This window comes from Anomaloglossus baeobatrachus, chromosome 5 (genome assembly GCF_048569485.1).
Source record: "Anomaloglossus baeobatrachus isolate aAnoBae1 chromosome 5, aAnoBae1.hap1, whole genome shotgun sequence".
Lineage (NCBI taxonomy): Eukaryota > Metazoa > Chordata > Amphibia > Anura > Aromobatidae > Anomaloglossus > Anomaloglossus baeobatrachus.
Window position 1 is genome coordinate 326,552,126 of NC_134357.1, and position 24,618 is coordinate 326,576,743.

General features: G+C 43.9%; 1 protein-coding gene across 1 annotated transcript in view; it reads left to right on the top strand.

The window, feature by feature from the left end:
* Window positions 1-24,618, top strand: part of LOC142311405 (BPI fold-containing family C protein-like) — a 50,003-nt gene that overhangs the window by 22,861 nt on the left and 2,524 nt on the right. Inside the window, exons 9-15 of the mRNA XM_075349794.1 lie at window positions 5,961-6,140; window positions 6,227-6,274; window positions 7,617-7,787; window positions 7,864-7,949; window positions 15,142-15,184; window positions 19,062-19,125; window positions 19,210-19,277. Of these exons, the coding sequence (XP_075205909.1) occupies window positions 5,961-6,140; window positions 6,227-6,274; window positions 7,617-7,787; window positions 7,864-7,949; window positions 15,142-15,184; window positions 19,062-19,125; window positions 19,210-19,277 (660 nt within the window). The remainder of the gene's footprint in view (window positions 1-5,960; window positions 6,141-6,226; window positions 6,275-7,616; window positions 7,788-7,863; window positions 7,950-15,141; window positions 15,185-19,061; window positions 19,126-19,209; window positions 19,278-24,618) is intronic.

Here is a 24,618-nt window from a genome sequence, read left to right on the forward strand (position 1 = left end):
CCCGATATCGCTAGCGTGGGTACCCGCCCCCATCTGTTGTGCGACAAGGGCAAATCGCTGCCCGTGCCGCACAACATCGCGCAGACGCATCACACATACTTACCTGCCCGGCGACGTCGCTGTGACCGGCGAACCGCCTCCTTTCTAAGGGGGCGGTCCGTGTGGCGTCACAGTGACGTCACTGAGCGGCCGACCAATAGAAGCGGAGGGGCGGAGATGAGTGGCCGGAACATCCCGCCCACCTCCTTTCTTCCTCATAGCGGCCGGGAGGCAGGTAAGGAGAGCTTCCTCATTCCTGCGGCGTCACACATAGCAATGTGTGCTGCCGCAGGAGCGACGAACTACATAGTTACTGCTGCAGTAACGATAATCGAGAATGGACCCCCATGTCACCGATGAGCGATTTTGCACGTTTTTGCAACGATGCAAAATCGCTCATCGGTGTCACACGCAGCAACATCGCTAATGCGGCCGGATGTGCGTCACCAATTCCGTGACCCTAACGACTCCGCATTAGCGATGTCGCAGCGTGTAAAGCCCCCTTAACAGTGAGAAATTTGTTGCTACAGCAACATTTTTGTGAAGTACCTGTGGATTCAAAATGTTTACTATACTCCTGAATAAAATACTTGAGGGGTCCAGTTTCCAAAATGAGGTCACTTGTGGGGGGTTTCTGATGTATAGGTACCCAAGGGGCCCTGCTAATGTGACATGGTGCGCGCAATTTACTTCAACTTTTCCAAAATTCAAATGGTGCTCCTTCCATTCCAAGCCCTCCCATTTATCCAAACAAAGGTTTTTGGCCACATGTGGGGTATCCCTGCGCTCACAAGAAATTAGATAACAACCTGTGGGGTACACGTTTTGTTGTTGCCTCTTGAAAAAGTGAAAAATGTGTCGCTAAATCAACATTTTTGTGAAAAAAATGAAAATTTCAATATGGCAACCTAAGCTTATCAAATTCTGTGAAGTATTCGTGGATTCAAAATGCTCAATATACACCTAGATTAAAGCCTTGAGGGGTCTTATTTCCAGAATGGGGTCACTTGTGGGGGACCTCCACTGCTTAGGCACCTCAGGGGCTCTCCTAATGCAACATGGCGTCCGCTATTGATTCCTGCCAATTTTGCAGTCAAATTGCACACCTTCTCTTCTGAGCCCTGTAGTGTGCCCAAACAGTTGATTTCCACCACATATAAGATATCACCAAACTCAGGAGAAATTGCGCAATAAATTTCATGGTGATTTTTTTCCTGTTACCCTTGTGAAAAAAAAAGCTACCTGGTTGAAGTAACAATTTTGTGGTAAAATTTTATTTTTTTATTTTCATGGCTCAATGTTATAAACTTCTGTAAAGCACCTGGAGGTTCAGGGTACTCACCAAACATCAAGATAAATTCCTTGAGGGGCCTAGTTTCCAATATGGGGTCACTTGTGGTGTTTTTTTGCTGTTTACGTACCTTAGGGGTCCTCCAAATGCGACATGGTGCCCGCAATCTTTTTCAGCCAAATTTCCTTTCCAAAATTCAAATATTGCTCCTTCCGTTCCAAGCCCTCCCATTTCTCCAAACAAAGGTTTCAGACCACAAGTGAGGTATCACCGCACTCATAAAAAAGTGGGTAACAAACATTGGGGTCAAATTTTTGGAATTACCTCTTGAAAAAGTGAAAAAATTGATGTTAAAGCAACATTTTTGAGAAAAAAATGAAAATTTTCAATGTGACAACGTAACGTTATCAAAATCTGTGAAGTACTTGTGGATCCAAAATGCTCACTATACCCCTATATAGAAGCCTTAAGGGGTCTAGTTTCCAAAATGGTGTCACTTGTGAGGGGTTTCTGCTGTTTAGGTACCTTAGCGGACATGTAAATGCAACATGGTGCCCGCAATCTATTTCAGCCAAATTTGCTTTCCAAAATTCAAATATTGCTCCTTCTGTTCCGAGCCCTCCCATTTGTCCAAACAAAGGTTTCTGACCACATGTGGGGTATTGGCGCGTTCATAAGAAAGTGGGTAACAAGTTTTGGGGTTCATTTTGTTGTGTTATTTCTTCTAAAAGTCAATAAATTTGGGGTAGAGCAACATTTTGGGTAAAATTTTATTTTTTGCTTTTCTCATTCCACTTTGCTTTAGTTCCTGTGAAGCACCTGAAGGGTTAATAAACTTCTTGGATGTGGTTTTGAGTACTTTGAGGGGTGCTGTTTTGAGAATGGTGTCACTTTTAGGTATTTTCTGTCACTTAGGCCTCTCAAAGTCACTTCAAATGTGATGTGGTCCCTAAAAAAATGGTTTTGTGAATTTTGTTGAAAAAATGGGAAATTGCAGATGAACTTTGACCCCTTCTAACTTCCTAACCCCAAAACATTTTGTTTCAGAAATTGCGCTAATGTAAAGTAGACATGTGGGAAATGTTATTTATTAACTGTTTTGTGTGACATAACTCTCTGGGTTAAGGGCATAAAAATTAAAAGTTTGAAAATTGCAAAATTTTCAAAATTTTCATTAAATTTCCGATTTTTTTCACAAATAAAAGCAAAAAATATCGTTCTAAATTTATAACTATCATGAAGTACAATATGTCACGAAAAAACAATGTCAGAATCACCGGGATCCGTTGAAGCGTTCCAGAGTTATAACCTCATAAAGGGACACTGGTCAGAATTGCAAAAAATGGCCTGGGCATTAAGGACAAAACTGGCTTCGTCCTTAAGGGGTTAAAAGAAAACTGGAAATCCCGGAACTCTGACAGTTACATTTTTATTACAATTCTTTCTGGCTTTATAGAGAAAAACAATCAATTACGTTAAGCTTTTACACCATATTACCAAATTATCTGATCGCTGTGTTGTGCGAATTATTACGATTACTGCCACATCAAATATATCTGTTATTTGCTGATTTGTGATGTTTATAATTTTTTTTAAATGTGCAATAAAAATCTCATTATTGTAATTGTTTTTTAGTAGTTTAAGTTATTTTATAGGAAGAAAAAATATTTTATTCTCCCTATAGAATACAGATATATAAAAATACACTGTTATGTATAATGTGTCTCTATGTACCAGTATAATCTGTCTGTGGAGTCAGATCCTGCAATGGATCTTCAAGATTACAAAATTTCCCCAATAACATCACCAGAGTCTGTGGCTCATAGGCTTTAGCTAGTGCTTGCAATGTTGAAGCTTAATGGTTCAAGTCCCATGGGATAAATTTACAAAAAAAAAAATAACACATTTTTGTAATTGTTTACTATTATTTTTATATATTTAGCAGTTTTATTGGAACAACAAAATCTGGCTTTTTCTTCACCTCTAGAATACAAGTACATAGAAATATATGACTATGTACAGATGCTTCTCTATGTACTTGTATAATCTGCTTCAGGGTTCATTGCCTGCAATACACCTCAAGTATACCAAATTTGCCTATTCTGTGTGTGGTGGCTCACTCCTAGAACTACTACCTGCATACATTGCAGTTGTGAGTTTGATTATCAGAGCAGAGAATTGTATTTTAGTTCATGTGTGTGCAGAGATGTCAGCCCCTAGGGAGGAGGAATTATGAAGCAGGCAAGAAGAGGTGAGAAAAAGTCAGAACAATGGAGGACTTAGCCCTAAAATTGGGACAGTCTTGCTAAATTCGGGAGGGTTGGGATAAATTACCAAAACTACAACGTGTCACAAACCCTAAGTTTCCTACTTATTTCTCTATCATTCCAGTGCTCTATCTGTGTTACTCTGACAGGGCTGCACTGGTAACAAGTGACTACTGCAGCCTACAGTGGGCTAGGTGGAGATCCCAAGACCACTGAGCCAAGAGATTGGCTGTTATGACCAAGCTGCATGTTATTTATTATTTTTTTAAAGGGAACTTGTTAGGTGCAGTATGCTCCCAGAACCACGAGCAGTTCTGGGTGTATATTGCTAATCCTTGCATAACTGTCCCTGTATACACTAGCATAGATAAATGAATCTTTAGAAAAGTATTTCTAAAGATCTTTTATCTCATGCTAATGAGCGCAGGGACAAATCCCAAGTGCGTTATTTCCCTCGACTAGTCCGCCCTCTTTCCATTTTAGTATGTACTAACATGCTATTCAATTCAGCATCACCATAGGTACTATGCGTACCTCTGTTCACTGTAACTGCTCTTCTGAATGCCCTGCACTTCCAGTCATACACAGTAGACCTCTCTGAAGCCGGGATACGTACACCCAGCATCATATTGCCCATGACCGGGAGTGCCCGGCATTCAGAAGCGCGGTCACAGCGAACACAGGTGCGTGATTCACCGCTTGTGATACTGAATTGAATAGCATGCTGGTACGCCCCTGTGGGCGTGCTGTGATGCTAAGAGGGCAGCCTAGTAGGGGGATATAATGCCCTTACAACTAGTCCCTGCACTCATTAGCATATCATAAAAGATCTTTAGAAATACTTTTTCTAAAGATCTCTTTATCTATGCTACTAGATAAAGGGATGATTAGGAACTGCTTGTGGTCCAGGGTACATATTGCACCATACAGGGTCCCTTTAAAGTAATCTGCACAGAGTGTTGCACTTATTTATATTTCATTGATCTTCAAAGGTAGCCTCGTAGTCCTTTAGTTGTACACCTGTTCATTAATTTTGGCGAACACTTCCAGGAGAAATAATAGATGGATGGCATAAAATAATATTATTGGAGCACTGTTCCAAAACTGTTATTTTCAGACAAGTGACTATTTAAATAGAAAATCTCTAAAAGCAATCTATCACTAGATTTCACAATACAAAACTGCATACATTATTACATAGATTTTTGAGACCTGATGGGGCTGTTGCACTAAAGGCCGCTTTACACGCTGAGATATCGTTACCGATATCACTAGCATGTGTACCCACCCTGTCGGTTGTGTGTCATGGGCAAATCGCTGCCCGTGGTGCACAACATCGCTCGGACCCGTCACTCTACATACCTGCCTAGCGACGTCGCTGTGAACGGCGAACCGCCTCCTTTCTAAGGGGGTGGTTCGTTCAGCGTCACAGCAACGTCACTAAGCGGCCGCCTAATAGAAGCAGAGGGGCAGAATTGAGCGGGATGAATATCCCTCCCACCTCCTTCCTTCCTCATTGCAGGCGGCCGCAGGTAAGGTGATGTTCCTCATTCCTGTGGTGTCACACGTAGCGATGTGTGCTGCCGCAGGAATGACGCACAACCTGCATCCTGCAACAGCAACGATATTTGGGAACTGGACAGAGTGTCAACGATCAACGATAAGGTGAGTGTTTTTGATCATTAGCGGTTGCTCGTACGTGTCGCAGCGACGTCGATAACGAGAACGGATGTGCATCACGAATTCTGTGACCCCAATGACATCGCGTTAGCGATGTCGTTGCGTGTAAAGCAGCCTTTACTCCAAAACAAATGTAAGAATAGCTGAGAATAAAATGAGCATTTTAATTTCTGGATTATACAGCTATTCTGAAGTGGATTTTCAAAGTAAGTACATTGGGTCTACGTGAGCTCCAGTATGTAGCAATGTATCTCATTTATATTCTGATATCTGATAACAGATCTTTACTATGATATTATTAATGGAAATGATCCCCTCCCATCATATGAGTTCTGATATTAGATATTTTTATTACACAAGAATATTCTTATTCTGTTTTTCTTCATCCATCTTTACACTGTCCGTATTCCTAATTTATTGTAAAAAAAAAATGAAGGCTAACAGAAAGTTCGTCTACCTTTTCTAGCCATGTATTGTCCATGTCTGCCCTGATTGTTTTATACTATGAGTATAAGACCAAATGTAAAAGCGTGCCACATTTTAATTATTATCACAATCAAATATAATTACTTTATAGGAAGAATTACTCCGTAATAATATTGTTTTTGTTTATTTGTATGACTACATCCAAATTTGAGTGTTACTATGGATTTCCCTAAAATGAGACTCTCTCCTCCATACAGGGTCTTTTCCATTCATCTAATAAATCACTTAGTGGGACTTCTTTCTCTCCTGCACCCATAACAATCCCAGTCCAGAATGGCGCCATGGTTTATATTGGAGTATCCCAGTCTTCATTGGAGTCCCTCAGCTCTGCTTACTACTCTGCTGGTTTTTTGACTTTTCAGGTTTCTCACATGGCGGTAAGTAGGAATGATCAGGATAGTAGATCACAGATGTTATACTGTCTTACCTGTTACTGATTGATTACAATAATTATATTGTGCAGGGCTCCAAAGAGTTAACAACTGCAGAGTTGGCGAACTACATACCAGAGGTGAGTGTATTGCATTAATGAATATACTAGTTTATAATAAGCTTTTAAGTGCTTTCTGGGAATTTTCAGGAAGGCACAGCTGTGATCAGGTTTCTCCTCCTTTATGGACTGAGCTCTTCAGATGTTCTTGTGGTTGGGTGCTTTTACCCTCTCAGCTGCTTTTTTGCAACGTGTCAGCAGAAAATAAACAAATATATGTTTTTTTATTATTATTTTTTTATTTTCAATGAGGCAAAGGGGGGTGATTTGAAGTTTTATTTTTAATTGTTTCATTATTTTTAAAACTTTTTTACATTTTTTATTGATTGTACTAGTCCGCTTAGGGGACTTTATGACTGCTTTGTCCGATCGCTTCTGCTTATTAGCATGATGCATCAACAGCCCTTTAAACAGCAGAAATGCTGTGTTCCTGTGAGTGCTGGCACTCTGCTGGCCTTCACAGGAAGTGAGTTTATGACAGCGACAGGGGTCATCAATGACTCATCAACTGTCCACGCGCTGTCATGATAACCCATTAGCATTTCATGATCGAGTCATGGGGCTGTTGATGGCGGTGGGGAAAGGCGCAATCCCGACGGAGCGCATTAGATTGTGCTGTCAATGTTTGACAGTGCCATCTATCTGGTAACACCTGCACCTGTTAGCTGCACATGTGTGCTGATCAGATCAACAGATATGTGCGGTGAATAATGTGGGCTAGCCGCATTAAAGGGACAGATACGACCTAGGACATATGGGTACATCTTAGATCGTAAAGGGGTTAAAGGGCTTGCTGGAACTGTAAGATGCTGCTTTTTTGATGCAGAAAAAGTCAAAATCTCACCAAAAACACATTGTGGGAACGTTTAAAGGGCTGTCTGGTCTAAATCCACAAGTCTGCAATCACTCTATGTGTCACTCTATGTGACTGTAGACTTATGAGTCTTCACATCCCATGCACTGTGTCCTATGATGATTCTCTGGTGTCAGAGCCGGGAACAGCGGTCATGTGGCCATGAGTATGTGATCTACAGACTCCTGGCCGAAATTTGACTAGACAGGTGTGGCCTTGCTCAATGCAAGTGTACTGATATGCAGATTTTGTTGTTGATTTTGACGCACTGTAAAAAAATAAAATTCACAGTGAAAGTCAGTGGTATTTGTGCAAAAGATAGAGCATACTGTAAATTTGCAAATGTGCATAAAGCCTTCAATTCACAATAGATTTTTTTATGCAGTTAACCCATTTACCAACGATGTACTGCAAAATTCTGCGTCTGATTCTATAAGTCTATAATGTCTGAATTCATCCTTTGGACTCCATTTGACAACCCATGAACTATTGTGTTGCTGTTTTTTTTAGATTTCTCAACATTTCCCAGACCCTACTCCAGTGAAAATCCAATTGCATTCTACGCGGCCTCCATTAGTATTCCTGAGGCCAAACAACATGACTGTTCAGTTTGGTGGCTCTCTACAAACACATGTCTATAATACAAAGAACGAAACCAAGAATGTCTTCAGTGCTAACATAGTAAGTAACATAGTAAGCATTTCTACTAGATGCTGCATATAATGCATACTGTAACATATGTGTATTTCTTGTATAGGTGGCCACCTTCCAAGTCAGTATTTCATTGGCAGACGCCATAGGAGCGCAGGGCTTGAATTTCACAGGTTTTCTGACCTTCAATGGGTAAATTCATTGTCTATCGTATTCATTGTCTTACTTTTGTATGTCATTTATTTATACTCTTTTGAATGTAATGATTATAGAAAATACTAAAAGTCATTCGCATATTGTTAGAAGGGATCCACTGAAGACTTCTATACACCTTAGATACCTGTCAGGACAAACGATGATCATTGGCTGATCATTCGGCCAGCAGCTATCTCGCACGACTCAAGTGCATCTCAATAATATAGAATATCTTCAATACGTTAATTTATTTCAGTAATTCAATACAAAAAGGGAAACCCATATATTATATAGAGTCATTACACACAGAGAGATCTATTTCATATGTTTATTTTTGCTAATGTTTATGTTATGGCTTACTGCCAATGAAAACCCAAAAGTCATTATCTCAGTAAATTAGAATAATTACAACAAAGTACCTGCAAAGGCTTCTAAGCGTTTAAAAGGGTTCCTTAGTCTGATTCAGTAGGCTACACAATCATGGGGAAGACTGCTGACTTGACAGATGTCCAGAAGGCAGCCGTTGACATGCTCGACAAGGGGGGTAAGCCACAAAAGGTCATTGCTAAAGAAGCTGGCTGTTCACAGAGTGCTGTATCCAAGTATATTAATGGAAAGCTGAGTGGATGGAAAACGTGTGGTAGAAAAAAGAATACAACCAACCGGGATAACCGTAGCCTTGATAAGTTTGTTAGGAAAAGGTCATTCAAAAATTTGAGGGAGATTCACAAGGATTTTGTGTGCTGCCCCTGCGACAGCCGACGGGCTTCTCGGACCCAGATCCACAGTAGCTTGAGGGGTCTTCGGATCCGAGGCAGGGTCGCGCGGCTACCCGGAATAAAAAGGGGGATTGTTTTGGGTGGTGAATGGGATAATGTTCGTGACGCCACCCACGGTGTGTGGTAATGTGAGGGACCTCCGCTGCCGCTTGGGGGGAGCCCGGGGACGATAGTGTGGGAGCTCAAGATGTTAACCCCTCCGTGGGTAGGTGGAGTGGTGTCCCGGGACTCGGTGATGGATGGAGTGGGGAACTCGTCGGAGGTGAAGGGATATCGGGTACTCACACAGTCCAATGTCACTGACACTGACACCAGGTAAACCAAACTCTTGAATGCTCCGTCTCCGTTGGTCGAGCACGCTGGGTCCGTGCCCCTTTGGTGTTGCTGGTTGGTCCGAAGCCTTGTCCCTTGGCACTGTGTGTAACTTGGTGGATCCCTTTCACCTAAAACTACTCGGGTCCGCTCACCTGCGTGGCTAGCAAGGTGAGCCTGCTCTCAGGGTTCACGCTTGGGATTTTCTGGACGATTTTGGGAAGTCCTATCTGTAACAGTGTGTCCCTCCCCCGCCTTTGTTTGTAGGTTCACCACAGTTCAGTTCTTGTACTCTGAGGTTCTGATTCCAGATGTTAATGGACCGTTGTCCTCCATTCTTTCTGCTCTGATCCCGCCTCTGCCAACCAGTTTGTGACGGGGCATGCGGCAGAGCAGTAAGAGACGCCAGGCCAAGGAACAATCCAAAGGGCTTTATTGGAACCACAAAGATAAAGCACCAAACAAATATAAATCCTTAAAGTCTGCAAGGAGTCCACAACAAAACAAAAGATCCAGGGCACCTCCCGGTATTCCGATTCCAGGGAGAATACGGCAATGGTCCTTATATGAGTTCCTTGAGTCCAACAGGGTGAACAACAAAACGCAATCCCACGTGGCTACTGATCTCCAGTCTGTGACAGTCCATACACAGGCTCTAGGATCCAGCCTCAGCAATAGATCCTAGTTCTTCTCCAGCCGAGATCCAACTAACTGAATTAACATGGGCCTCATTGTTCTTCTCTCCTGGGATCAGCCCCTTAGGTGGGCAGAAGAGTCCAACTCTGCCTGGATACTTGATACATGAATGGAATTTAGACTGCTGGCTCTGTTCTGTTTACCAAGTTGTGGATTGAAGAAGTCCCATGCTGAGAAGAACAAACAATCCCCCACCAGTAGTACAGTGCCTACAAGTAGTATTCAACCCCCTGCAGATTTAGCAGGTTTACACATTCGGAATTAACTTGGCATTGTGACATTTAGACTGTAGATCAGCCTGGAAGTGTGAAATGCACTGCAGCAAAAAAGAATGTTATTTCTTTTTTTATTTTTTTTTTTAAATTGTGAAAAGTTTATTCAGAGGGTCATTTATTATTCAACCCCTCAAACCACAAGAATTCTGTTTGGTTCCCCTAAAGTATTAAGAAGTATTTCGGGCACAAAGAACAATGAGCTTCACATGTTTGGATTAATTATCTCTTTTTCCAGCCTTTTCTGACTAATTAAGACCCTCCCCAAACTTGTGAACAGCACTCATACTTGGTCAACATTGGAAAGACAAAGGAGCATTCCAAGGCCATCAGAGACAAGATCGTGGAGGGCCACAAGGCTGGCAAGGGGTACAAAACCCTTTCCAAGGAGTTTTGCCTACCTGTCTCCACTGTTGGGAGCATCATCCGGAAGTGGAAGGCTTATGGAACTACTGTTAGCCTTCCACGGCCTGGACAGCCTTTGAAAGTTTCCACCCGTGCCGAGGCCATGCTTGTCCGAAGAGTCAAGGCTAACCCAAGGACAACAAGGAAGGAGCTCCGGGAAGATCTCATGGCAGTGGGGACATTGGTTTCAGTCAATACCATAAGTAACGTACTCCACCGCAATGGTCTCCGTTCTAGACGAGCCCGTAAGGTACCTTTTACTTTCAAAGCGTCATGTCAAGGCTCGTCTACAGTTTGCTCATGATCACTTGGAGGACTCTGAGACAGACTGGTTCAAGGTTCTCTGGTCTGATGAGACCAAGATCGAGATCTTTGGTGCCAACCACATACGTGACGTTTGGAGACTGGATGGCACTGCATACGACCCCAAGAATACCATCCCTACAGTCAAGCATGGTGGTGGCAGCATCATGCTGTGGGGCTGTTTCTCAGCCAAGGGGCCTGGCCATCTGGTCCGCATCCATGGGAAGATGGATAGCACGGCCTAGCTGGAGATTTTGGCCAAGAACCTCCGCTCCTCCATCAAGGATCTTAAGATGGGTCGTCATTTCATCTTCCAACAAGACAACGACCCAAAGCACACAGCCAAGAAAACCAAGGCCTGGTTCAAGAGGGAAAAAATCAAGGTGTTGCAGTGGCCTAGTCAGTCTCCTGACCTTAACCCAATTGAAAACTTGTGGAAGGAGCTCAAGATTAAAGTCCACATGAGACACCCAAAGAACCTAGATAACTTGGAGAAGATCTGCATGGAGGAGTGGGCCAAGATAACTCCAGAGACCTGTGCCGGCCTGATCAGGTCTTATAAAAGACGATTATTAGCTGTAATTGCAAACAAGGGTTATTCCACAAAATATTAAACCTAGGGGTTGAATAATAATTGACCCACACTTTTATGTTGAAAATTTATTAAAATTTAACTGAGCAACATAACTTGTTGGTTTGTAAGATTTATGCATCTGTTAATAAATCCTGCTCTTGTTTGAAGTTTGCAGGCTCTAACTTATTTGCATCTTATCAAACCTGCTAAATCTGCAGGGGGTTGAATTCTACTTGTAGGCACTGTACATACAGGACAGTCAAGGAGAGACAGACTATTATCACATGAGCAAAGGCAGGGGAAGGACACACTGTTACACTATCCCACCTCGTTGCGCTAGTACCCCGATTTTGGAGCGGGTGGGGAACGGTTCTTGAAGACTCCGTTCCCGTCGGGTGAATTACTGGGCTGCATGAAGCTTCTTCCCAGCCTAGGGTCCGCGTACCCCATCGTGCCCTGGCCCCTGTCCGGTTGTAGCACAAGTCAGCCAGCCTGCTCTCTGTAGCAGCACCGTGCCCCCTGTCACTACCCCCTGCGACCGGGGTTCAAGCTCCTTCTGGCCAGGCCAACGTCTGGCACATGGAACGTTTATAGGAGCCCAGCTCCACAGCATGACCTGTCCTGTCACCGCTGTCTCACTGCTCAACTACTACTCAACTGACATCTCTGCCCTCCCTCTTCCATCGCTCCATCTGGGTGGCCCTATTCCCCTCAGGCTGCCCAATGGGTGTTTGGTGGGTGTGGTGCAGAGTGTTCCTCAGGATTTAGGTATACCTGTTGGTAGTAACACCAAATTGACAGGACCCATAACCAAGGAGGAGCGTGTACCATGCAGAAGGGCAGATTTCACGACACTCTTGTGACGACCTGATAGGCCAGGGTGTCACATTTGCAGCGCTGGAGTCAGTGCTTCAAGAGCGACCACACATGGACGAATCCAGGACATGGGCTACAACTGTCGCATTTCTTGTGTCAAGACACTCATGACCAATCGACAATGCCAGAAGCGTCTTCCCTGGGCCAAGGAGAAAAAGAACTGGACTGTTCCTCAGTGATCTGAGGTGTTGTTTTCAGATGAAAGTAAATTTTGCATTTCATTTGGAAATCAAGATCCCAGATTCTGAAGGAAGATTGGAGAGGCACACAATCCAAGCTGCTTGAGGTCTAGTGTGAAGTTTCCACAATCAGTGATGGTTTGGGGAGCTATGTCCCCTGTTGGTGTAGGTCTACTGTATTTTATCAAGACCAAAGTCAACGCAGCTGTCCACTAGGAAATTTTAGAGCACTTCATGCTTCCCTATTCTGACAAGCTTTTTGGAGATGGAATTTCATTTTCCAGCAGGACTTGGCACTTGTCCACACTGCAAAAAGTACCAATACCTGGTTTAATAACAACAATATCACTGTGCTTGATTGGCCAGCAAACTCACCTGACCTAAACTCCATAGAGAATATATGGGGTATTGTCAAGAGGAAGATGAGAGACACCAGACCCAATAATGCAGATGAGCTGAAGGCTGCTATCAAAGCAACCTGGGCTTCCATAATACCTCAGCAGTGCCACAGGCTGATTGCCTCCATGCCACGCCGCACTGATGCAGTAATCAAGCAAAAAGAGCCCTACCAAGTATTGAGTGCATTTACTGTACATACTTTTATTAGGCCAACATTTCGGAGTTTAAAATTATTTTTCAGTTGGTCTTATATAATATTCTAATTTTCTGAGATAATGACTTTTGGGTTTACATTGGCTGTAAGCCATAATCATCAACATTAACAGAAATAACACTTGAAATAGATCTTTGCGTCTGTAATGACTCTGTATAATATATGTGTTTCCCTGTTGGATTTGAATTACAATGACCTGTAAATGAAATAAAAAGTAACATAAATCTTACAGACGTCCATAGCGGTCATTGGCGCGGTGTTAAAACCCTATTCTACTACTCTTCGTTATCGGATTTGAATTACTGAAATAAATTGTTTTTGAAGATATTCTGATTTATTGAGATGCGCTTGTAAGTGGCTGTCTCTGCCTATGTTCACTATTAAAGAAGCTTATCTTTGGGAAAGGAAAAGAATCGGCAGTCCAAAATCGGATCCCTAATTCTCACAAGAATCATCTGTCCATGGTCCCTATACAAATTAGACTATCGGATGAACCCAACCCATCAATATCGGAGGGATAGGCTGATGACAATCTAATGTATATGAGGGTTGTGTGGCGTGGATTGTCTGACTCTCTGTGGTGTAGTGTAATGAGATGTTGCCTACTGTAAAGGTTATTTTATTATCCATATAATCATAAAGCTTAAGTTACAACCATTCCTTTTCTACCATTCCTTCTTTTCTTATCCCAGATAATTTTTTGGTCGCCCATTTATTTAACAGGAGACAGTCACACTGAAAATACAGTACATGATGCATATCCTAGAGCAGAAGCTTAGCAGATGGATAGTTTTGTGGGAAGTGTAAATGGCCGGCATATAAAGCGTAACCATTGTATTAATTTAATCAGACTCCGCGTGTCACCGGATGGCGCTCTATCAGATATCATATTATTAAAATCCTATTGCCACTGCAAGGGATATTTAAGTGTAACGGTCATTTTACTTTTAATTTAATAAATCAGTAGTACACATGAAAATAAGTAACTTTGTAATATATCTTATCAGACAAATTTGATTCTTTCTCTGCGAGAATAGATCAGTCATTATCAAAATTCTCAATTTGGAGGTAAAATCTGTATTCAGTGAAGACTTTCCCATTACTGAGATTAGAGATAGCAGCTGTTACTGATGAGATTCTGTGCAGATAGAGGGAGGAGGGGTGGAGCTTAGTCTTTAGCTCCTCCCTCTGCCTCCAGCTCCCCACTCTGCCTCTATCTTCTCTTCTCCCTCTGCCTCTAGCTCCAGCCCTTCCCTCCTCATGATAGAATCTCTTCAGTAACAGCTGCTATCTCCAATCTCAGTAATGGGAAAGTCTTCACTGAATACAGATTTTACCTCAGAATTGAGAATTTTGATAATGACTGATCAATTCTGGCAGAGAAAGAAGCAGATATGTCTGATAAGATATATTACAAAGTTGTTTATTTTCATGTGCACTATTGATTTTTGAAATAAAAATGAACTGACGGTTACGCTTAGATATCCCTTGCAGTGGCAATATGATATTAATCATCATATGATACCTGAAAGAGCGCCATCCGGTGACGCACTGAGTCTGGGAGTACATCCTCCATCCTTAGAGATTTTGCACTTCCCTAAAGGAGGCTTTACACGCTACGATATCGTTAATGAATTATTGTCGGGGTCACGTTGTTTGTGACGCATATCCGGCGTCATTAACGATATCGTAGCATGTAACAGTTATGTGCGATCTAAAACGATCGCAAAAGCGGCAAAAATCGTCCTAAAACAAAAAATTGTTTACCTTTCATTAGCGATGTTGTTCGTCGTTTCTGCGGCAGCACACATCGCTGTGTGTGACACCGCAGGTGCGAGGAACATCTCCTTACCTGCCTCCACCGGCAATGCGGAAGGAAGAGGTGGGCGGGATGTTTACGTCCCGCTCATCTCCGCCCCTCTGCTTCTATTGGACGGCTGCCGTGTGACGTCACTGTGACACCGCACGACCCGCTCCCTTAGAAAGGAGGCGGTTCGCCGGCCAGAGCGACGTCACCGGACAGATAAGTGCGTGTGACGGGGGTAAGCGAGGTTGTGCGCAACGGGCAGCGATTTGTAGCGTGTAAAGCCCGATTAAGGAGGGTAATGCTATAACAAGTTTGTGATCTGAATAGATAATATTGAGATCTATTACTAAAGTAAAAATTTGCCTCTTTCCAGGTTACAAATTGAAGGGAGTCATCCTTCCGTTAAAGGACAAAAGGTAAAATAAATAACCATCATGCTGTTATCAATAGTGGACTAAACTGATCTTCTCTGTTCCAGCAGAGAGACGTCTAGTAATTGCACATTTCTCATGATGCTATGATGAATACATTTGTATAATATTAGTAGATAGAATTTGTTTTTGTTTTTTTCAAACTAGCCCAGCATGTCCAAAAATGCATTTACCTGCTGATTTCTGTCCATTTAGAGGGCGTCTGGGGCTGATGGTAAATGCAGTCTGGTGTTATGGCCTCCCGAGAGTGAGGCTGGCCCCAGGGGCTCAGGTGTAAGTGTGTAGTACCACAGGTCGCAGAAGAACTCACACACAGCTAGCAATATCTTTCAGGGTTTTTACTCACGCTCAGTTGGTAGAGTGAGACCACCCGGGCGATGCTATGATGAACCAGGTGGAACCAGGTATCCCTCAGGCTGATATAGGGATGACTGCTGACTTGCCTTCCTGCACCTTTGTTTCGGACCACCCCTGACTTGAAGTATCTCGTGGGATGCGTCCCGGGAAGTCGCTACTGCCTTTCTCCCCTTTCTGAGCCGTTTGCTGACAGCGTGAACCAAGGATAAGATAGCTCCAGGCTCTATCCTCCTTATGGGCCCCCTCGTTGCTGTTGCTGCTGCAGGTTCTGTGTTGGTTGGCGTGGAACCTGTAATCCCACCGCCTACAGGATTTAGCAGCCCTATAAAGGGATATCTGGCTCTAGGGACCTGTACCCTGTGTGTGCATTCATTACCAGGAGTCCCCGTACTCGACTCCTTACTGCTCTCCTTCGGGTGTCTTTCAGTCTGACTTGGTGGTAATGTTCTCCCCCGCCAGCAGCCACTGCACGTGCAGGGTCTGACAGTGTTCAGCTCTTCAGCCCTACACTTCAGACACGGCTGCTCCACTCCTTCTCCTCTGACTTCCACTGCACAACACTCCTCCCAGCTTTACTACAGCACCACACTAACTTAGATGCAAGGGCTACGCCCCCTTTCTGGGTCTGCCCAGGGGTCCCCTCCAATGTGTATGTGTGTCCTGGTCAAAGGGTGCCTGTGTGTACACACTCTGCTCAGCCTTTGGGATTACCTGTTTGTACTAACCCAGGCGTGGGTGCAATACTCAGTGGTGCCTGACCAGGTCAGGGGCGCCACATTACCATTGCATCCAGTCAATGACTACAGCAGTGATCAACGGGACACTATTGTGGGCAGTGATTGCCTGTGACACGCCTGCACCGGGGCCGTGGGGGTTACTCGTTACCAGGCAGCGGCTCTGGCTCTGGGGCGCCACAGTGGCGTGGCCCGGCTCCATGACCCCGGCGGTGTTGTTTAGGGAATATGAAGGGAATGATCACAGTTTATTTGTGACGCCACCTGTGGTATGCGGCAAGTTAGGTGACGCCTCTGCAAGATGGGGCTCCCCGGGGCAGATGGTGACGCAGCTTAGATGGTGCAGCTCCCTACAGGTAGAGCTAGGCCCCAGGGTGGATAGGAGTGGTAGTAGTAGTCTACATTGGTGGGTGCAGACGAATAACGGAGCGACACAGAGATACAGTCTCAAGGGTTTTACTCACTGTAGCATGTTTCCAGATAACATGATATACCAGTGACCACCTCTGGAGTGCTGGGATTCGCCGTGATGGGCTCCAGCCGATCCTGGGTAGTTCGCAGGTCGAGTCCGGTGCACCTTTCTTAAGTTTCTCTTTCCTGGTCGTCTCTGCACTTGCCTCGCCCTCCTGCCTTGCGCTCTCAATCACTGAACCCTGTATCAGTGCCCGTGAACCCTGTGGGGTGGCGTGAAGCTCTATCCCTTAGTCCTTTTGGGTCACCTTCCAGTGAATTTGTGTGCGGTGTGTGGCTGCGGTGCTTAAAGTCACCTCAGCTGTTCGTTTTGCTAGCGGAGCCCATAGTTTATATTCCTCCAGCCTAGGGACCAATCCCTATGGTGCGACCTAGTCCTTCTACCTCTAGATTATGTGTGGAACAAAGCCACGAGAGGTTAGCTCCTGTGGTCTCTAAGACCCTTTCTGTTGGTGCCCGGGCCGAGCGGTACCTGCTCAAACCTGCGGGACTTAGCTTCTCCACTGCTCCTCTTTCTCTCTCTTTACACTGTGTTCACACTGTACTGATGTGTTCCCACTCCTACGACTCCACCCCCCAGCCTGGCTTCAGGTATAATCATGCCCTCTGCCATGTCTGATGAAGTGTTTCTGAGCCTGGTTGTCGTGGTTCTGTGTGAACCGATGTTGACCACCTCCTTACCCGAAATGGAATACCATACCTCTGGATGAGGTGCAGTACCTCTGTGGCGACTGAGGCCTCAGGGGCGCCACACCTGCAGCAGTCACATGTCTGAACAATGGGAATCTGATGCATCTATACTTTTATTCATCTTCTTATTATCACTCCCAGAAGAGAGTGGCATTTGAGTATACGTATATAGATATTCTTGGACCATGGTGGGCAGGGTTGAATCAAAACGTTACTGGACAACCAAACAAATTTCTTGAATGTGCTTCAGTGTTGATGTTTTCAAAGCGATTTAGTGTACACATAATTATAAATATCTTTTTGACCTACAATAATTGTGTGAAATACTTCATGAAAGGACATACATGGCTTCAACTATGCCTGGGACTCTTAATAATAATCTTTTTATAGCGCTAACATATTCTGCAGCGCTTTACATACATCAGCAACGCTGTCCCCATTGGGGCTCACAATCTAAATTCCTTTTCTGTATGTCTTTGGAGTGTGGGACGCACACTCACACGCAAACACGGGGAGAACATGCAAACTCCTTACAGATGTTGTCTTTGGTGGGATTTGACCCCATGACCCCAGCGCTGCAAGGCTGTTGGAGCTAACCACTGAGTCACCGTGCAGACAGACCAACATGGCGCCCGGATCTCAATATCTGTTCTGCAATTTGACACCCACATTGGAAATATCTCACAGTTTTCCTTTTTCCTCCTGAATAGTGTAGGGTGGACCCGGACTATAAAAGTCCAGATCTGCGAGGGTTCAAAAGATACCCAAACACTGACCCTAGGACCGAAGTTCTCAGAGAACTCTGGGTAACGATCTAGGTCCGGCAACTTGGGTAAATAAAAAGACTAAAGGAAAAATAAAGAAAAAAAGGGGAAAGCTGGCACGTTATACCTACCAAGTCTCCTGCGTGGTTGTACATGGTTCCGGCCTTCTCATACTACTTCCAGGCCACTTATTATCCCTCATGCATATGCACTGCTTTCCCCTCCCACCAGGAGTCCCCACGTCTGTGATTGGTTGCTGTCTGACCGCGCCCTCACCCTGAGTGGCTGCATGTCTGACTGCTTTTCTGTCTGTGTGTCTATATTGGTGTAAAAATAAATACATGAAAACATTGGCATAGGGTCCCCCCCATATTATGATACCCAGCACAGATAAAGCATACAGCTATCAGCTGCAGCCCCCGCATGTCTTGGTATGGCAGTCCACCCATTTCTTTAATAACCTTGGTTGCTCTTCTCTGCACCTACTGTAATTAATCTACGGTATGTCTTTATTTATACACTGGAGACCAGACGTGTACACAAAATTTGTAGTGTGGTCACCCTAGTGACATGTATAGGGGTAAAACTTTATTCATAAATGTCTGATGGGTGGTGGGGTCTACAAATATTTTATTGGGGGAATGCGTCTCTAGCCATGTACCTGCCTCCATCAAAGAATAGCAGGCATAGCCAAGTTTAGCTTTCACCATAACTCCTATAAACTACAATGGGGAAAAAGCAAGGTGCATACCCAACCTTCAATGAATATAGACACAATGACGATTTATAGATCTTCTCTAAAATGCCATGAATTCTGTCATTGTAACCACACTTTCTTTATCCCAGGTGGATGTGTCAGTAAATAGAGTCCAGCAGCTCTTTCAGGACGTTGTAATGCCAGTTGTTAATGGTGAGAAATACAATCCTACCCTAATTTGAGAACTTTTCCCTTTCGTATTGTTATTAATTATTTCATGTATATTTTACTTTGCAGAAAATTTTGCAGGAGGAATTTTTATTCCCAGCAATTTCCTGAAAAATAGTTCTTTCAGTATTCACCAGGTGAGAGGATTCTTCCTATATAATGCCATTCATTAGTAATTTATGATTTATGGTGTATGATGATTTAGGCAGATACTTTGGCAAAACATAGCCATATGCTGCGAACAGGAGACACAGTGCTTTTGTATGGGGTTGCACAGTAAAATACACGTGCTTCATAACAAAATACTGTATGTGTAAGAATTCTTCATTATGCCTACACTATCTGAGTCTGGTTTTGTGCACTTAATTTACTTCTTTAATGTCCCTTCCACACGAGGATGCCACTGCAGCACCACATATTATAAAGAGGGGAAAGTACGGCAGTGTGTCACTGGGACCACTTAAGCAGGCTTTACACGCTGCGATATTGCTAGCGAGCGTACCCTCCCCCATCGGTTGTGAGTCACGGGCAAATCGCTGCCCGTGGCGCACAACATCGCTAACACCCGTCACATGTACTTACCTGCATAGCGATGTCGTTGTGGCCAGCGAACCGCCTCCTTTCTAAGGGGGCGGTTCGTTCGGCATCACAGCGACGTCACTAAGCGGCCGCCCAATAGAAACGGAGGGGCGGATATGAGCGGGACGAACATCCCACCCACCTCCTTCTTTCCTCATTGCGGTCGGCCGCAGGTACGAGGTTGCTCCTCGTTCCTGCGGTGTCACACATAGCGATGTATGCTGCCGCAGGAACGACGAACAACCTGCCACCTGCAACAGCAACGATAATCGGGATTACAATGACTGGACAACGATAAACGATTAGGTCAGTATTTTTAATCGTTAACGGTCGTTTATACGTTTCACACGCAACAACGTCGCTAACAAAGCCGGATGTGCGTCACGAATTCCGTGACCCCAACAACATCTCGTTAGCGATGTCGTTGCGTGTAAACCTGCTTTAGAGTGCCAGGTAAGCCTTTATAGAAGAAACAGCCAACTCCGCAATAGCCGGGCGACCTAGAGGGTGAGTGATACAGCAGAGGAAAGCTGCAGAGAAAACAGCAAGGGAGAGTATGATGGCATTATAGCAGTCAATATGCTCAGGGGCAAAGGTCATAGTTAGAGATGAGCAGACCCGTGTTAGTTCGGTTCCATCGAAGTTTACACCATGTGTAGAATTATTAGGCAAGTTGTATTTTAGAGGATTTTTTTTTTATTATTGATCAACAACTACTGTATGTTTTCAATCAACCCAAAAGACTCATAAATATCAAAGCTTAATATTTTTGGAAGTTGGAGTGGGTTTTTTTTAGATTTGGCTATCGTAGGAGGATATCTGTTTGTACAGGTAACTATTACTGTGCAGAATTATTAGGCAACTTAATAAAAACAAATATATTTCCATCTCACTTGTTTATTTTCACCAGGTAAACCAATATAACTGCACAAAATTTAGAAATAAACATTTATGACATGCAAAAACAAAACCCAAAAACATTAATGATCAATATAGCCACCTTTCTTTATGATGACACTCAACAGCCTACCATCCATGGATTCTGTCAGTTGCTTGATCTGTTTATGATCAACATTGCGTGCAGCAGTCACCACAGCCTCCCAGACACTGTTCCGAGAGGTGTACTGTTTTCCCTCCCTGTATATCTCACATTTTATGAGGGACCACAGGTTCTCTATGGGGATCAGATCAGGTGAACAAGGGGGCCATGTCAACATTTTTTCAGCTTATAGACCATTACTGGCCAGCCACACTGTGGAGTATTTGGATGCATGTGATGGAGCATTGTCCTGCATGAAAATCATGTTTTTCTTGAACGATACTGACTTCTTCCTGTACCACGGCTTGAAGAAGTTGTCTTCCAGAATCTGGCAGTAGGTCTGGAAGTTGATCTTCACTCCATCCTCAACCCGAAAAGGTCCCACAAGTTCATCTTTGATGATACCAGCCCATACCAGTACCCAACCTACACCTTGCTGATGTCTGAGTCAGAGTGGAGCTCTCTGCCCTTTACTGATCCAGCCTCTGGCCCATCCAGAGTCACTCTCATTTCATCAGTCCATAAAATCTTTGAAAAATCAGTCTTAAGATATTTCTTGGCCCAGTCTTGGCATTTTATCTTATGTTTCTTGTTCAAAGGTGGTCGTTTTTCAGTCTTCCTTACCTTGGCCATGTCCCTGAGTATGGCACACCTTGTGCTTTTGATACTTCAGTAACGTTGCAGCTCTGAAATATGGCCAAACTGGTGGCAAATGGCATCTTGGCAGCTTCATGCTTGATTTTCCTCAATTCATTGGCAGTTATTTTGCGGCTTTTTTGCCCAACACGCTTCCTGCGACGCTGTTGGCTATTTGCCATGAAACGCTTGATTGTTCGGTAATCACACTTCAAAAGTTTGGCAATTTCAAGACTGCTGCATCCGTCTGCAGGACATCTCACAATTTTGGACTTTTCAGAGCCCGTCAAATCTCTCTTCTGACCCATTTTGCCAAAAGAAAGGAAGTTGCCTAATAATTAAGCCCACCTTATATAGGGTGTTGATGTCATTACACCACACCCCTCCTCAATACACAGATGCACATCACCTGATTTACTTAATTGGTAGTTGGCTCTCAAGCCTATACAGGTTGGAGTAGGACAACATGTATAAAGTATCATGTGATTAAAATACTCATTTGCCTAATAATTCTGCACACAGTGTAGATAAAGTTCGGTTTGGGACCCAGACTTGACCTGAAACCCAATTTAAGTCACTAATTGGGCAGATTGGGTCTTTGCCCACATACAGCCAGCCACAAACAGAGCATTTCATGGGGTGGCCGGGATTTTTCCATTTTTTTTTTGTTTGGTGCACAGTACATCCGATCATGCTGTTGTTACCCCAGTGAAAGTTGATCAAACAGTGATGCTCAAGCTAGTGGTTTGCATACGTAAAGCACCTGCACTCCGAAGCTGAACTCTGTTTTTTTTGTAAAGTCTGTGTTGGTACAAATACCAAACCTTCGGTTCACTTATCTCTAGTCATAGCGACAGAGGTACGGGTATATGGAAAAACTCTGATAGTGGAGCGCTTCTAAAGGGCACTTTACACACTGCGATATTACTATCGATATCGCTAGCGAGCGTACCTGCCCCCGTCGGTTGTGCGTCATGGGCAAATCGCTGCCTGTGGCGCACAACATCACTTACACCCGTCACACTACTTACCTTCCCTGCGACGTTACTGTGGCCTGCAAACCGCCTCCTTTCTAAGGGGGCGGTTCGTGCAGCATCACAGCGACGTCACACGGCAGCCATCCAATAGAAGCGGAGGGGCGGAGATGAGCGGGCGGAATATCCCGCCCCCCTCCTTCCTTCCTCATTGCCGGTGGACGCAGGTAAGGAGATGTTCATCGTTCCTGTGGTGTCACACATAGCGATGTGTGATGCTGCAGGAACGACGAACAACCAGCGGCATGCACCACCAACGATATTATGAAAAGGAGCAACGTGTCAACGATCAACGATTTTTGACGTTTTTGCGATCGTTGATCGTCGCTCCTAGGTGTCACATGCTGCGATGTCGCTAACGACGCCGGATGTGCGTGACTAACGACGTGACCCCGACGATATATCGTTAGTGATGTCGCAGCGTGTAAAGCACCCTTAAGTCCTGCTTTCCATATATCTGGGCCATCAGTTTTTTGCACCACATTAGATGTTAAAATAGAATCCGTTGTCAACCGACTTTTTCATCAGTTTCTACTAGTAAACTGGTGGGCCGGATAAAAAAAAACCCCGCAACATGTAGCATAGTCTTAATTGGGACTTTTAAGGATCCAGGGCAACAAATTATGCACTGACTAAATGTGAATGATAGCGAAATATGGGATCCACAGATATATATATATATATATATATATATATATATATATATATATATATACCGTATATAAATAAATATATACATATATATATATATATATATATATATTCCTGTATACTTCTTGTTTCATCCATGAAAAATGGCACCAAAAGATGAGATGCTGGGGGAGAGCCTAAGACAGCAGCAACAACAGTCCGGGAAGGGAGAACAAGAACATGAAGTGCCATGGCAAGATAAGCAGCTGCATGTGATGTACCATAGACAGATAATGGAAGTGGCTGACATGCAGAAATCCTACCAATGGCTGGAGAAAGCTGGACTCCAGGACAGCACAGAGGCACTAATCATAGCAGCACAAGAGCAGGCGGTAAGTACCAGATCCATAGAAGCAGAGATCTACCAAACAAGACAAGACCCAAGATGCAGACTATGTAAAGAAACCACGAAAACAATCCAACATATAGTGGCAGGATGCAAAATGCAAGCAGGAACAGCGTACACTGAACGCCACAACCAAGTAGCCGGAATTGTATACAGGAATACCTGTGCAGCATATGGGCTAAGTCCATCTACATCCAGGTGGGAGACCCCAGAAAAAGTGGTGGAGAATAAAAGGGCTAAAATCCTGTGGGACTTCAAGATCCAGACGGATAAGCAAGTGGTAGATAACAATCCAGATATTGTGATTGTAGACAAGGATTAGAAGACAGCAATGATAACAGATGTGGCAGTGCCTAATGACAGTAACATCAGAAAGAAGGAATATGAGAAGCTGGAGAAATACCAGGGCCTTAAAGAACAACTGGAAAAGATGTGGAAGGTGAAGGTAACAGTAATTCCAGTGGTGATAGGAGCCCTTGGAGCAGTGACCCATAAGTTGGAAAAATGCCTGCAACAGATTCCAGGAGCAACATCTGAACTCTCTGTCCAGAAAAGCGGTGCTGGGAACAACTAAGATCCTGCGCAGAACCCTCAAACTCCCAGGCCTCTGGTAGAGGACCCGAGAATGAGGAAGGACAAATAACCAACCACAGTGGGGGTGAGAAGGTAGTTTTATATATACTGTATATCTGTGGCATAATTGGAGGGACAGAGTCACTTGAGCTCGAGTGGCAGAAGATCCCCACCATTGCCAGCTACGTTTAAAGGGAACTAATCACCAGGATTTCCGTATATAACCTAAAGCCAGTGCTATACTAGCACTATCAGGCTGATTCTCCATATATCTGTAGTGGTCAGCTCGGATGTATAGGTTTTGAAATCTAAGAAAGTAAAATTTATAAAATGATCAGCTTCTTGAGTGACAGCAGCTGAGGAGTAGATAATATCTAGGGGGTATGACCTCACCATAGGTCCTACAAGTAAAAGTAAATTGATTGAATAATACTTATGCTAATTGTAACTGGAGAGGGGATAACTATGAATACCCCCCAGATATTTTCTGCTCCTCAGCTGCTGTCACTCAAGAAGCTGCTGATTTTATAAACTTTACTTTGTTGGATTTCAAAACCTAAACATCCGAGCTGACCACTATA